Here is a 13957-nt window from a genome sequence, read left to right as displayed (position 1 = left end):
CTGGCTGCCATCCCCAGCCCGAAAACGCGGGAATTCGCAACCATTGCCTCGACCTGTGTCGACGACTCTGGTCACCATCCAAGAACTAGCAGACCGGCGTCGGCGTCGCCGTCGCAAATTTTACCTCCTTGTCGGTCCCTCAATCCGAAACCTGTCTCTGCCATCCCTGGTGACGGATTGGGCCCTTAAGTGGGAACTGTATCTACACCTGCGCCATGGCGCGAATACACTTCACGAGCGGCGAGAGCGAGACCAATGTCTCCAAACCCGTCAAGAGAATGCGCTGGGCTACCACCCGGAAACCTGGCCAGAGCGGAGCAAAGAAAAGGTTATCGCTGATTCAAAGGGTACCCAAAGTGCATGTCTCGTCATACGAAGAGAAGCCCGCGGAGCCTAAGAATGATGGCGTGATAACCGACGAGAGCCCTATGGGTCAGCAGCAGCCGCAAGATGGCTCGCAAGGACGCAAGATATATGTCAATCAACCACTCCCATCGGAAGCTATATCTGAAGACGGCCACATCAAAGCTCAATATTCGAGGAATAAGATCAGGACCGCGAAGTACACCGCACTAAGTTTCGTGCCGAAGAACTTGTGGTTCCAATTCCATAATATTGCTAATATCTACTTTTTGTTCATTGTCATTCTGAGCGTAAGTTGACCCGCGATCCAGTGCTCGAGGGTCGATCTGACGCTGGCAGATTTTCTCGATTTTCGGCGCTTCTAATCCCGGCCTTGGGTCTGTACCCTTGATCTTTATCCTGACGGTCACTGCAATCAAAGATGCGGTCGAGGACTGGCGCCGTACGGTGCTGGACACCGAACTGAACAACTCGCCTGTTTATCGACTGGTGGACTGGGAAAATGTCAATTCCTCGGATGACGATATCTCTCTTTGGAGGCGATTCAAGAAGGCTTGTACGAGGTTGGTCATCTCAACATATCGTGCGATCAAAGGTCTCCGGAAGGGTCAATCCAAGCGTTCGGAAAAGGATGCGGTTGGCGACCACCCGAGCTTGCAAAGGGGCAATTCGATTGCTACACGCGGCACAATTCGGAGCTCGCACTATTCAGAACATGAATCCTTCCACTCATCTCAGAGCCAAACCGGCGATGACATCGCCATGACCCCCGTGCCGTCTCCAGGCTACCGATCCAGCCTGTCACCAGATGCCAACGGAGGCCCTCCGAGTAGTGCGCTGTCCTATCAGACTGCAGACGAGCCTCGCCCCGCTGGAGATAATGCACCCTCCATGCTCCGGACGCAAGACCCCGCCCAGCGAACGAGCGTGCCGCCCGCTAGAAAGGACTATGGCAGCATCATCAACCAACACAAGGATGTTCCGGACAAGGCTCGCTTCAAGAAAGACTACTGGAAGAACGTCAAGGTCGGCGACTTTGTCCGTATCTACAATGACGAGCCCGTGCCTGCCGACCTTGTGGTCTTGTCCACCTCTGATCCCGATGGCGCATGTTACGTAGAGACCAAGAACCTTGATGGCGAGACAAACTTGAAGGTCCGGCAAGCCATTCAAGCTGGGCGCAAAGTCAAACATGCCAAAGACTGTGAATACGCCGAGTTTGTCCTGGACAGTGAGGGGCCTAATCCGAACTTGTATTCCTACAACGGTGTCATTCGGTGGCAACAACAAGGCTCAAGCGACCTTGCAGGTCCTACCCGTGAGATGGCCGAGCCTGTCACCATCAACAACATGCTTCTGCGTGGTTGTAGCCTGAAGAATACGGAGTGGATTCTGGGTATAGTCGTCTTCACAGGAGGAGAGACCAAAATCATGCTCAACTCAGGGATCACACCCAGCAAACGGGCCCGCATGGCCAGGGATCTGAATTGGAACGTCATCTACAACTTCATCATCCTGTTCTTCATGTGTTTGGTTGCCGGTATTGTCGAAGGCGTCACCTGGGCTGACGGAGGCAATTCTCTGGACTTCTTCGAATTCGGCTCGATCGGCGGCAATCCTGCAACGAATGGGTTCATCACATTCTGGGCTGCCGTGATTCTTTTCCAGAACTTGGTACCCATCTCGCTCTACATCACGCTGGAAATCGTCCGGTCCATCCAGGCGTTTTTCATCTGGTCAGATGTGCACATGTACTATGAGAAGCTCGACTACCCTTGTACGCCGAAGAGTTGGAATATTTCCGACGACCTGGGACAAATCGAGTACATCTTCTCTGACAAGACCGGCACTTTGACTCAGAACGTGATGGAATTCAAGAAATGTACCATCAATGGGCTCCCTTACGGCGAAGCCTACACCGAGGCGGAAGCAGGGATGCGACGAAGGCAAGGAATAGACGTCGAGGCCGAAGCCGCCCGGATACATCAAGAGCTTGCCGAGGCCCGTGTCGAAACTTTGAGATTACTCCGGAAGACGTACAACAATCCCTATCTCCACGACGACGAGCTGACATTTATCGCGCCCAACTTTGTTGCAGATCTGAACGGTCAGTCTGGCGAAGCGCAGCAGGCTGCTGTCGAGCATTTTATGATTGCATTGGCTCTCTGCCACACTGTTATAACCGAAACAACCCCTGGTGATCCGCCCAAGATCGAATTCAAGGCCCAATCTCCCGACGAAGCTGCACTTGTCGCCACGGCGCGAGATATGGGTTTCACTGTGCTTGGCCGTTCCAACGAGGACCTTCACGTCAATGTGCTTGGTGAGGACAGAACCTACCGGATCCTTAATACGCTCGAGTTTAATTCTACCCGGAAGCGGATGAGTGCCATTGTGCGGATGCCTGATGGAAGGATCAAGTTGTTCTGCAAAGGGGCGGACAGCATGATCTATTCTCGTCTGGCTCGTGGCCAGCAGCAGGAACTCCGCAAGGCCACTGCCGAGAACCTGGAAATGTTTGCGCGCGAGGGTCTTCGAACGCTCTGCGTGGCAGAAAGAGACCTCGACGAAGATACTTATCGAGATTGGAACAAAGATCACGACTTTGCCGCCCAGGCATTGACTGACCGAGAAGACCGTCTTGAGGAGGTGGCTGACAGGATCGAGAGGGACCTCACACTTCTTGGAGGCACTGCTATCGAGGACCGTCTCCAAGATGGCGTGCCAGACACGATCGCTCTCCTTGGGCAGGCTGGTATCAAGCTCTGGGTCCTGACGGGCGACAAGGTCGAGACTGCCATCAACATCGGATTCTCCTGCAATCTACTCTCCAATGACATGGACCTGATTCTATTCGATATCCCTGAGGCCTCTCTACAAGAAGCTGGCAAGCTATTAGATCAACATCTCGCGACGTTCGGTCTGACCGGCTCCGACGAGGAGCTAGCAGCAGCGCGACTGGTGCACGAACCTCCGCCGCCCACGCATGCCTTGGTCATTGATGGTGAGTCGCTGAAGTTGGTCCTATCCGACACCCTGAGGCAGCGATTCTTGATTTTGTGTAAGCAGTGCAGGTCTGTACTCTGCTGCCGTGTCAGCCCAGCACAAAAAGCCGCGGTCGTACAACTGGTCAAGAATGGTCTCGATATTATGGCGTTGTCTATTGGCGACGGTGCCAATGACGTTGCCATGATTCAGGAGGCCGACGTTGGCGTTGGTATCGCTGGTGAAGAAGGACGACAAGCAGTGATGTCCTCTGATTACGCCATCGGACAATTCCGGTTTCTTCAGCGTCTGGTGCTCGTTCACGGTCGCTGGTCTTATCGCCGTCTCGCCGAGAGCATCGCCAACTTCTTCTACAAGGTAAGCCCAATGACCGTTGCTTGGTGGAGTTGTGCTGACCGCTGGTTTAGAATTTGGTCTGGACCTTTGCACTATTCTGGTCGCAGATATACACTAATTTTGATATCACCTATCTCTTCGACTACACCTACATCCTGCTGGTGAACTTGGCGTTCACATCTGTGCCTGTGGCTCTCATGGGTATTCTGGACCAAGATGTGAGTGATAAAGTGTCGCTCGCAGTGCCTCAACTATACCGCCGCGGCATGGAACGGAAAGAGTGGACGCCAACCAAATTCTGGTAAGCCAATCACATATGTACGGAAGATGTTTCTAATCGTGGTCTAGGTTATACATGTTTGACGGCCTTTACCAATCTGCCATTTGCTTCTTCATGGGCTATCTCTTGTTCGCGCCCGCAACTTTCGAGAGCGCGAATGGAAGGGGCATCGCTGACCGAGAGCGCATGGGCGTCTACGTCGCCTGTGTTGCTATCTGCGTAATCAACTCCTATATCCTGCTCAACACGTACAAGTGGGACTGGCTCATGGTGTTGATCACGGTGATCAGCTGCCTGCTGATCTTCGCGTGGACCGGCATCTACTCTTCATTCGAGGCGTCGTTCCAGTTCTACAAGGCTGGGGCAGAGGTGTATGGACAGCTGACGTTCTGGGCCTTGACACTTCTAACCTTCACCATCTGTCTGTTACCTCGCTTCTGCCTCAAATACCTCCAGAAGAACTACATGCCATACGACATCGACATTGTCCGCGAGCAGGTCAGACAGGGCAAGTTCAAGTACCTGGATGAATACGATGCCTATGTGCCGCCTAAGATCGTGGATGTTTCTGGCACATCCTCGGAACGACCCGAAGAGGCACCTGCCGCAGCCAACGGGCAGCAGAGCCATACACGGTACGGAAGCATGGCCGAATCCCAACGGCCGATCTACGCGCCCTCAGAAGCACCAACACGGGATCCGCGTCATCCCCATAGCCAGACAGGGAGCGACGGCACAGATAGGACCAAACCGTCGTTCGACATTATAGGACCTCATGGGGAGCCAGCCACTCCTGACAAGCTCAGGAGGAGACGGCCTTCTCTTGAGCGTGTCCGCTCCTCATTCGAGAGACAGCGGCAGTCATTTGACAAGCTCAGGCCGAGCTTCGAGGGGAGCAGAGACTTCACTAGTGCTGCCTTGCTGCAGAGGATGGAGTCCCAATACTCACAGCCGGGACTGTCTCAGGTCAACACGAGGGTGATCCCTGAAGAGCGCTCCTGAGGTTTCCCAAACGAAGGCAACAGTATCTCACGACTTGATGCCTTCTGATATAGTTATGATGATGGCGGGCGTTTGCGCGTTCCACGGATGCCAAAGATTGATCCCACCAGCGTGGGAACTGAAGTATTTAGCGAAGCTGTGTGCTGTATATAATTTCTAAATTAGAATACCATTCAAACGGAGGCCTGCATTAGATGCTGTGGCATGTCGACAATGATCCTCTGGTTGAGCGAAATGGGCGACTGGTCTCTCAACCTCAACCTCGACGGTGCTTGCACCACTTGACTATTTGCTCACTTCACCAAAGCATGAGCACTCTTTCATCAATCTGTTCTCGGTGATTATCTCTTCCACTCGCTCTGGACGGTCGTGTAAACGTGGAGCATCGTGAAGTGTTGGTGAGGCATTGAGGCGCCTGCTAAGGGCAAAGGCTGAGGCAGGCTCTATGACGAGTCTTTCAAGTCCGAGACGAGACACTTCACGCACGCGACTCTTGATTTGACGCGCCGTGGCCCGCTCCGCCTCTCAACTGAGGACCAAGTGCATCAGCGACTCAAATAACTGCCAACAATGACCTTTCCTTCTGAACAATCTGTCTCTCTGCAAGATTGACACATTGCCCATGTGGCCCGGCTGGTACCACTATGAAAAGTCCAACATCCCCTTCGCGTGTACCTTCAGAAATCAGCGACCGCTCAACTCCCCCATACCGCCCTGCCCGCTGCCATGGCGGAGTTTATAACAATCCTAGAGTCAGTTCAGCCCATACAGACATAGCCAAGGGGAAGCCATTCGCTGATATGAATTGTTCTTTAGCGAGCTCAAAAGTCTTCCGCCAGAACAGCACATCTTCTGTCCCCGAGATAATGATGACGATACCGATCGATACGAAGATGAGCGAGATTTGAATGGGGACGCCACGGCCAAGGTCGACCCCTCCCGTCTCGCAAAGATTGAGAAGGCCAAGAAACGGAGAAAGGGATTTGTGTCGGCATTGCAACTCCTGGCATACGATGGCAAAGAGAGCGAACAGTACCAGAGTTACATATGGGCACGCCTGGACGAGGCAATGGGGAAATGCGATGTCTGCATCCGCGAGTACTACATTGCAAAGATCGATCTTCTGGAGCAGTTAAGACAAGAGTACGAGGACGGTGACATTGCCAACTTCTTCTCCCTCATCAACAGAAGAGATATCGTACGCATTGTTCGGGGCCTCGACGCAGCAGATGAGACTCTACGGGATGCTCCGGAGCAGAAGAGAGGCACTCTCTTGCTTGAGAGGAAACATTTGCATGCCTTGTTCGAAGCGCTGGTGTGCCAGGCATTCCTAGAAGACGAGGACAAACTCAAAAATCACTTTGATGGGCCATTCAAGATGGTGCAGACCAGAAAGCCGCTTAAGATGCGGGAGATCCTACCTGCCGCCGCACAGTTCCTTTTCTCCTCTGAGACCATTCGTACCTATTGGGCCAGTCTCATCTGGAAGCGACTCGAGAAGCCTCCTACGGAGCTGGAATGGGACTGGGCAGTAAAAGACTATTTGCAGAAGAAGCTGCAGCATGTGTCCAACGACAACGATGTCATGAGACTATGGAGTGCTCTTGACCTCATCGTCAGCAAGCTCGATGCACACATGATAACCCACAAGCTGTTCGACCTGAATCCGAATCTTGCCACGACAGCATTGAACCACCTGGCCAAGAAAACTCCAGCCGTGCCCTACATCCTTTCCACACTCAAGCAAATCCTTGACAAGGCACCTGAGGCCTTTTGGGACAAAATGGGCTCCATCTCCTCGCAAACCATCATCGAGCAGATCTTCGCGAGCCCATCCTACAACAAGCTCCTTCAAGAGTCGACGACGGCATCGGCCGGGTCGGGGCAGGACGTATTATCCTGGGTTAGCTCGCTGCTGGATTCTCTGAAGCCGGCCAATCGACCTTTTGCCGCACAGACTCTTCTCCACCAGTTATTCGAAAGAATAGAAAACAGCTCCATTAGCCTTTCAGCTAGGGCAGCATGCTTTGAACAGGCGGTCAAAGTGCTGCGGAAGACTATCACCAGCTTCTCTGGCGATGAGGAAGACGCCCAACACGCCGTCGAGCGGCTGGTCTATATTGATACGCTGAACTTGGCTGGGGACCGCCTGGACACTATCCTGAAACCTCGGGACTCTGGCCTTGCTCAGGCATTGCAACAAGACACGAAAAACGACATTGTTGACGTTGTAAGAAACGCGGTCGGCTTGGAGTGTAAGTGCCTGAAGCTCGACTTTGAGAACCTCACCCGTAGTGAGCCTCGGCGGCAAGACTCTAGCGCCTATACGCCGCAGATCTGGAATGCAGTCATCAACCACCTGCGGGAAGACGACCAGAAGTTGTCCACAGCCGCGCTACTTGGAATCATGTCCCTGCCTGGACTCGAGCAATTCCGGATTAGACAAGGCGACAAAATGGCGAAAGAGAAGCAGTCCTACAATTCAATCTTCGAAAAAGTCAATGCAATGGTTGGTAGGATTCTCGAGCGCATCTCAGGATTTAATTCGCCTCATCTCGATGCACTTTTTAAACAACAGGAGACCGCTATGTCCTTAGTGGCTGCTCTGTTCTCTCCTGATCAAGGAATCTATGAGGCCGCCATTACCATGATCAAGAACATTAGCGGAGAGTTTGGTAGGAAAGAGGCACTTTCTCATCTGATCGCCTCGTTTACCGGAACAACCATTTACGGCATTTGCTGGCTATTCAGACGGGTCGCAAATTACAAGACATTCGCTTCCGTCCCAAGGATGCTAAAGACCGGCATGGAAATTCTCGATGTGCTTTGCAACCCTACAGATGGTCATCTGCGGCGGATGCCTCTGTCACCGCGAGACGTTCTGGCTGTACAGAGATACTGGTCCTACCAATGGGTCGCTCTAAAGACCATCTACGGTTATACGGAACGTTGGTCGATCGAAGTGCACAGCAAAGAGACCATGAAAGAGGTCTGTCGAGATGCCATGCAATACGCCGGAGAACTCTTCAATCAATATGATCTCTTTGCTAGCATCGTGATAAATTCGAAACCGGAGAAAGCCGAGGATGTGCGGAAAACACTCCTGGATTCAAGCGGCTCAAATGAGAAGAACATGGGCTCACCCTTGAGTACTCTCGACACCATGTGCAAATGGCTCAGGCTCAGGGACGACTATCTGGCTGATACGCTCGTGGCACTGATATGCAACATGCTCGGTCAGCTCAAGCGGCACCGCGCGGTCAACGATAACAGCGAGGGACTGACGTACGTCGAGGAAGTCGCCACGGGAACCTCCATCAGGACCATGCTTTCGGCTTCTCAGAAGGCTCGATTAGTGCGGGCGTTGGAGAATTACTTCGACCGTCAGATCGAGAAGCCCGTCAAGAAGCAGGCCACGCTGAATCTGGACAAATGGACTGGTTCAGCTGCCGCTTCAGGAACGACAACGCCAGAGTCAAGAGAACACAGTGTCGAGGACTTCGGAGACGACGGCATAGACGACGATGACTTGATTGAGATCACCAACAAGGCCCTGGGTACCTCAAAGGCAACCGTCACGACCCAGGACAAGAACAATATCAAGTCACTTCTAATGAAAAAGCCTCCGGTGAAGCCGAAGCCCACACCAATGTCCCTGATTGAGGTTCAGGCCAAGAAGGCACAAGAAGCCAAGTCTTTCATCGAGAACCGTAAGCGGGAAGAAGCTGCCCGGAAGCTGAGAGAGAAAGAAGCTGCCGCGAGGCTGAGAGGCAAAACAGGCATTGGCGCGCAGACCGCGGGCCAAGGTTCTGGTCTGGCAGGTCTTGGGGTCGTTGGCAAAGACCACTCTGCAGGTCCCAACAGTTTGATGGTCTCCAGCGAGTCTGAAGCTGATTCCGATTCAGAGGACGAGCTGTTTGGGATTAAGCACAAAGGGACTGCGATTCCTGGCCAGGCTGTACCAAGAAGACCACTCGCTGCCGGTCCTGTACGGAAAATCAAGCAACAGCGAACGCACAAGGATATCCGTGCTCGACTTGCACCAGATCTCAGTGAGTTACACCGAACCATGCTCGGGTGGGACTTTTTTGCAGACACCGACACCCCGCCGAATTCGACGACGGACGACTACACATTGGTGACGGATACCTTCCGGACTCCGCAGGATTATCAAAAGACCTTTGAACCTTTGCTGGTTCTGGAAGCTTGGCAGAGTTTCCGGTCCGCGCGTGAAGAACGAGAAGAAGGGAATTCCAGGGCATTTGAAGTCAAAGTGTCCAATTCTTTGATCGTCGACAGCTTTTTCGAAATCAACTCCCTGATGTCCTTTGCGGAAGGGAAAGACCTTGGCGTTGGAGTCTCCGACGTCGTGCTGCTGTCGAAGTCAAGTAAACCGATCCAGGAACCTGGGGAGCCGCATTGTCTGGCCCGGGTCAAAGAAATTACACGGAAACGGGGTGAAGTCCAGGTAGTCTATCGAGTCAATGCTGCCAATAATCCTCTTCGATCGTACCTAAATGACAAAGCTGTCGTCTATGGTGTGCAAATCCAGTCTCTGACACCCCTGGAGAGGGAATACGGCGCCTTGATGGCATTACAGTACTACGACCTCTGCGACGAGATCATCCGGGCGAAACCTTCGCCGATATTGGACTATGCGGATGAGGTGCTGCGGCCCATCAAGAAGACGTACGACGTGAACTTGGCGCAGGCCAAGGCTGTGAAGTCCGCTCTCGACAACGACGCCTTCACCCTGATCCAGGGTCCACCTGGGTCCGGCAAGACCAAGACTATTTGCGCGCTGGTCGGCGCCATGTTGACAGGGTTTACCAAAAAACAGAGTATTGGTCCTAAGCTGAACACGACTCAAGGTGCGCCACGACCGCCGCCAGCCAGCAAGAAATTGCTCGTTTGCGCCCCCAGCAATGCCGCCGTCGATGAATTGGTGATGCGATTCAAGAGCGGTGTCGCGATGCTGGATGGTTCGTCCGAGAAGGTGTCAGTTGTCCGCTTGGGTCGTAGCGAGGCCATCAACAACAACGTGAAAGACGTCACACTCGAGGAGTTGGTCAACGCTAAACTTGCTTCCGCTGCCCCCAAGGGCCCTGGCGAAGACATCCATGCATTGATGGTGGAGCATAAACAGGTCTCTGAGGAACTGAGGAACCTGCGGGATAACCTCAGTGAACGTCGAGGCAAAGGAGAAACGTCGTTGTTGAAGGAGGAACAGCTCATGGACGCTCTCATACGCAAGCAGAGAGGCCTGGGAGGCAAGATCGATGATATGAGAGAGAAGCAAAACACGGCATCTCGAGACATGGATCTAACACGGAAACGGGTACAGCAGGAGATTCTCGACGGAGCCCATGTTCTCTGCGCCACCTTGAGCGGAAGCGGTCACGAGCTATTTCAAGGCCTCAACGTCGAGTTCGAGACGGTCATCATCGACGAGGCTGCGCAATCCATTGAGCTGTCGGCCTTGATTCCCCTCAAATACGGCTGTTCGAAATGTATCCTTGTTGGTGACCCCAAGCAGTTGCCGCCAACGGTGTTGTCACGCAAGGCTGCCAAATTCCAGTACGAGCAAAGTTTATTTGCCCGTATGGAAAACAACCACAAGAAGGACGTGCATCTTTTGGACACGCAGTACCGTATGCATCCCGAAATCAGTCTATTCCCGAGCAAGACCTTCTACGACTCTCGGTTGAAGGACGGTGAAGGCATGGCGAAGCTTCGAAGACGACCGTGGCATCACAGTGACCTTTTTGCGCCCTACCGATTCTTTGACGTCCAGGGCATGAGCCAAGCAGCAACGAAGGGCCATTCGCTGGTCAACCCTGCGGAAATCCTGGTGGCGATGCAGATTTATAGAAGACTGACAACGGACGTTCGCAAGTACGACTTCGCTGGAAAGATTGGCATCATCACTCCGTACAAGGGGCAGCTGAGAGAACTGAAGCGGCGCTTCCAGAACGAATATGGAGAAGGCATCTTTTCCAAGATCGAGTTCAACACGACCGACGCCTTTCAGGGTCGGGAGAGCGAAATCATCATCTTCTCGTGCGTCAGAGCTTCCACACAGGGCATTGGGTTCTTGAACGATATTCGGCGCATGAACGTCGGTCTGACTCGTGCTAAGTGCTCGCTATGGGTGTTGGGCAATTCCCAGGCGTTGATGCAGGGAGAGTTCTGGCGTGCCTTGGTCACTGATGCCAAAGCCAGGAAGCTCTACACGGACGGGGATATTGCCAAGCTGCTCAATCGGCAATTGTTGACCGACGACATGATGAAGGATGATGTTGAGATGATGGACTCCAGTCAATCTTTGTCTGAGACCGTGAGAGGCTCGACTCATTCGGAAGGGTCGTCTACCGCCACTGCTGCGTCCAAGGATCCCTCTCCAACGTCTGTGAAGGGCGTCCGAGACGCCGCTCGATCAGCTGGAACACCAAGCCAAGCCACGCCTTTGGCTTCTAGACCGAGCAGCGCTCTGTCGAGGCAGTCCTCGACAGCGTCGAACGCAAAGCCTGAAGCCAGACGACAAAATTCAGGCCAGCCGATCACGAAAGGGGAGTCGGGGAAAGACGGATCAGGCCGTGCGCAGCATTCTCCTGCAAGCAGACCGCAACCCGAGCCTCAGACGCCATCTACCTATGCGGCGACTAATGCGAGTGATTACAACCCCTCTGGCGGCGCCAACGGGCTCAATGATCTTCGTAATTGCGGTATCTGTGGATCATACGAGCATTTCAGCGCTGCTTGCGACAACGAAGCAGCCTTGGCCGATCAGTACGGCAAGTGCCGTCGATGTCATGGCACCGGACACACTCTGACAAACTGTATTGATCCTCGCTGCCTGTCCTGCGGCGAAGTCGGCCACGCCACGGATCGGTGCACCGCTCCGCTTGGCCGACGACTGAGCAAGGCACAGCAGGAAAAGGTCCGACAAGAGGAAGTGCGGTATGGAAGCATGCGGGATAAAGCGCGCCAACGACGGGCAGAGAAGGAGCAGGAAGCGCACACCATCCCGACCATCAAAAGTACCGTGTCAAGTGCCCACCAAGCCGAGGGAGCGAAACGCAAACGAGACACGTCAAGTAGCTCTTCTGATAGAGCGAAGGTACCGAGACCCAACCAGGAGAGCAGGTCACCTGGATCTGGATTGCCCGGCAAGGAACGGCCATCTGCCCGCGTCCCGACGGGTCCTCGAGCCGGGTCTGGCCCTGGCCAACATCCTCCTGGACAGCCACGACCTCCAGGGCGCCCTGGTATGCCGAACGGTGGAGGGCCAATGGTGAGAAAGAAGAAGGTAAACGCCGAGGATATGTTTGTGAAACGAAAATAGAGCTACAGTCATGAGCATTGGGCACAGCACGAGCTGCGAGGTCTGTTATCCTTTCGGCTGGATATGAAAAGGAAAGGAAAAGCTCTGACGGACCGGGTAAGTGTCAACTTCATGCGATGGCGCACGGAACAGCCGGTGGGCCGCCGCTGTGGTGGATCGGATTCAATAGAGCGTAGCATTGCACGGCACGGCATGGCATAAGCATGGCATCAGCATAGCATAGCGACAGGCGTCCAGACACGAGATGGTGACCGAAACGTGGACTGAAAATGGTCAGATGATAGATATGATTCACTGTAAAACACGCGACGAGCCGAACAGATCGCGTGTAGATGCCTCCTCTCCTCGGTATTGGTATGTGGATCTAGATCTTACAACCCGACATGGGCGGCACCGACAGTGGCCTGATGTCTGTGGTTGGCTTGATCGGGCGGGAACAACCTCGTCGGTGCCCTACTCCATCTGCCATAAGAGGCTGCAATAGCGCACAACCTCAACAGCAGGTCGCCGATCGACGACTTTGGGCGTTCTGAGCGTTCCAGCATGTGAGCGAGAGTAGCCAGCTCCCAGCACAGCCATGTTGTAGTTCCGAGGCTCGTCCAGCCCCTTGACCACCTCCCATCACAGCACATTCATTTTTTCGTTCTGTAGGTCCCAGCCTCGTCGAGCACCTTCATCCCGCTCCTGGGTGCCTCCTATAACAAGAACAGCACGTTCACCTTATCCTGTAAATTCCCGGCCTTGTCTAGCACTTTTGCCACTTCCTATCCTAATTATAGCAGCACATTCACGTTATAGTTCCCAGCCTCGTCGAGCACGTGTTGCGCTTCCTACAGCAGCACGTTCATTTTATGTTTGCCGGCCTCATCCAACGCCTGGTTCGCCTCTTCCCACGCCTTTCGTACGATTTCGGCGCGTTTCTCGCTTCGCGCTTATATAGCGCATCTGTTGCGTGGTATAGATCAGCACGTGCTTCCCAACATGTTGTGGACTGATTGTCCAAGAAGATGGAGGCCCCGGAGGTTAGGCGAGGGCAGGCTAGGGGGCGAATGGGGACGGGGGCCAATGTCATTCTCATGCTCATGCTCATGCTCATTCTCATGCTCATTCTCATGCTCATGCTCATGCTCATACTCACCGAAACGGCACCGGCCGCGACGCAATACCCTGCGTAATTAGCATCCGGATCGACCTCCACATCTTGGACCAGCCTCATCCTTCGCCCTTGGCCACAAGGAACGCCAAGAGCACCCCTCGCCATCGTCAGCATCAACGTAGATTCAGCCACATGTACCCCAGGGCAGAGACCGCCTCCCCACGCCAAAGGACGAATGACCCCGATCGTGGATGTCCGCAGCCTGCGCAGCCTGCGACAGGCTCATTTCCACGTTTTTGTGGTGTGGCGCGAGGGCTCGAACACGCGCGGGTTCGGGAATAAGGTCTCGTCGGTGTTGGCGGACCGGATGGACAGGACGATTGTCGCGCCCTTGCGAATCAGTTAGCCCTCGATCGTGTCCGGTTCGCGGGCGGCGTGGGGGACGGCGCCGGTTGTGGCTGTTGGCATCCCTAGACATCTAGGGTCAGTATGGTATGTTATTTGAAGAAGGGTGGGATTGAGGAGGGGG

The 13957-nt window shown here is 53.9% G+C and overlaps 2 protein-coding genes across 2 annotated transcripts; both read left to right on the top strand.

The window, feature by feature from the left end:
• Nucleotides 1–215: 215 nt before the first annotated feature.
• A1O7_02861 (phospholipid-translocating ATPase) lies at nucleotides 216–4987 on the top strand (the record flags this gene model as incomplete). Its single annotated transcript, XM_007756890.1, has 4 exons — nucleotides 216–653; nucleotides 703–3726; nucleotides 3777–4006; nucleotides 4054–4987. The coding sequence occupies 4 exons, from the start codon at nucleotides 216–218 to the stop codon at nucleotides 4985–4987; spliced, it is 4626 nt and encodes a 1541-aa protein (XP_007755080.1).
• Nucleotides 4988–5713: 726 nt separating this feature from the next.
• Nucleotides 5714–12332, top strand: A1O7_02860 (uncharacterized protein; the record flags this gene model as incomplete). The annotated part of the gene is made up of 2 exons (XM_007756889.1): nucleotides 5714–5739; nucleotides 5804–12332. The coding sequence occupies 2 exons, from the start codon at nucleotides 5714–5716 to the stop codon at nucleotides 12330–12332; spliced, it is 6555 nt and encodes a 2184-aa protein (XP_007755079.1).
• Between the last annotated feature and the right edge of the window lie 1625 nt (nucleotides 12333–13957).

This window comes from Cladophialophora yegresii, assembly GCF_000585515.1.
Source record: "Cladophialophora yegresii CBS 114405 chromosome Unknown aczIN-supercont1.2, whole genome shotgun sequence".
NCBI classification, from domain to species: Eukaryota; Fungi; Ascomycota; class Eurotiomycetes; order Chaetothyriales; family Herpotrichiellaceae; genus Cladophialophora; species Cladophialophora yegresii.
This window is presented reverse-complemented; position numbering and strand designations above follow the sequence as displayed.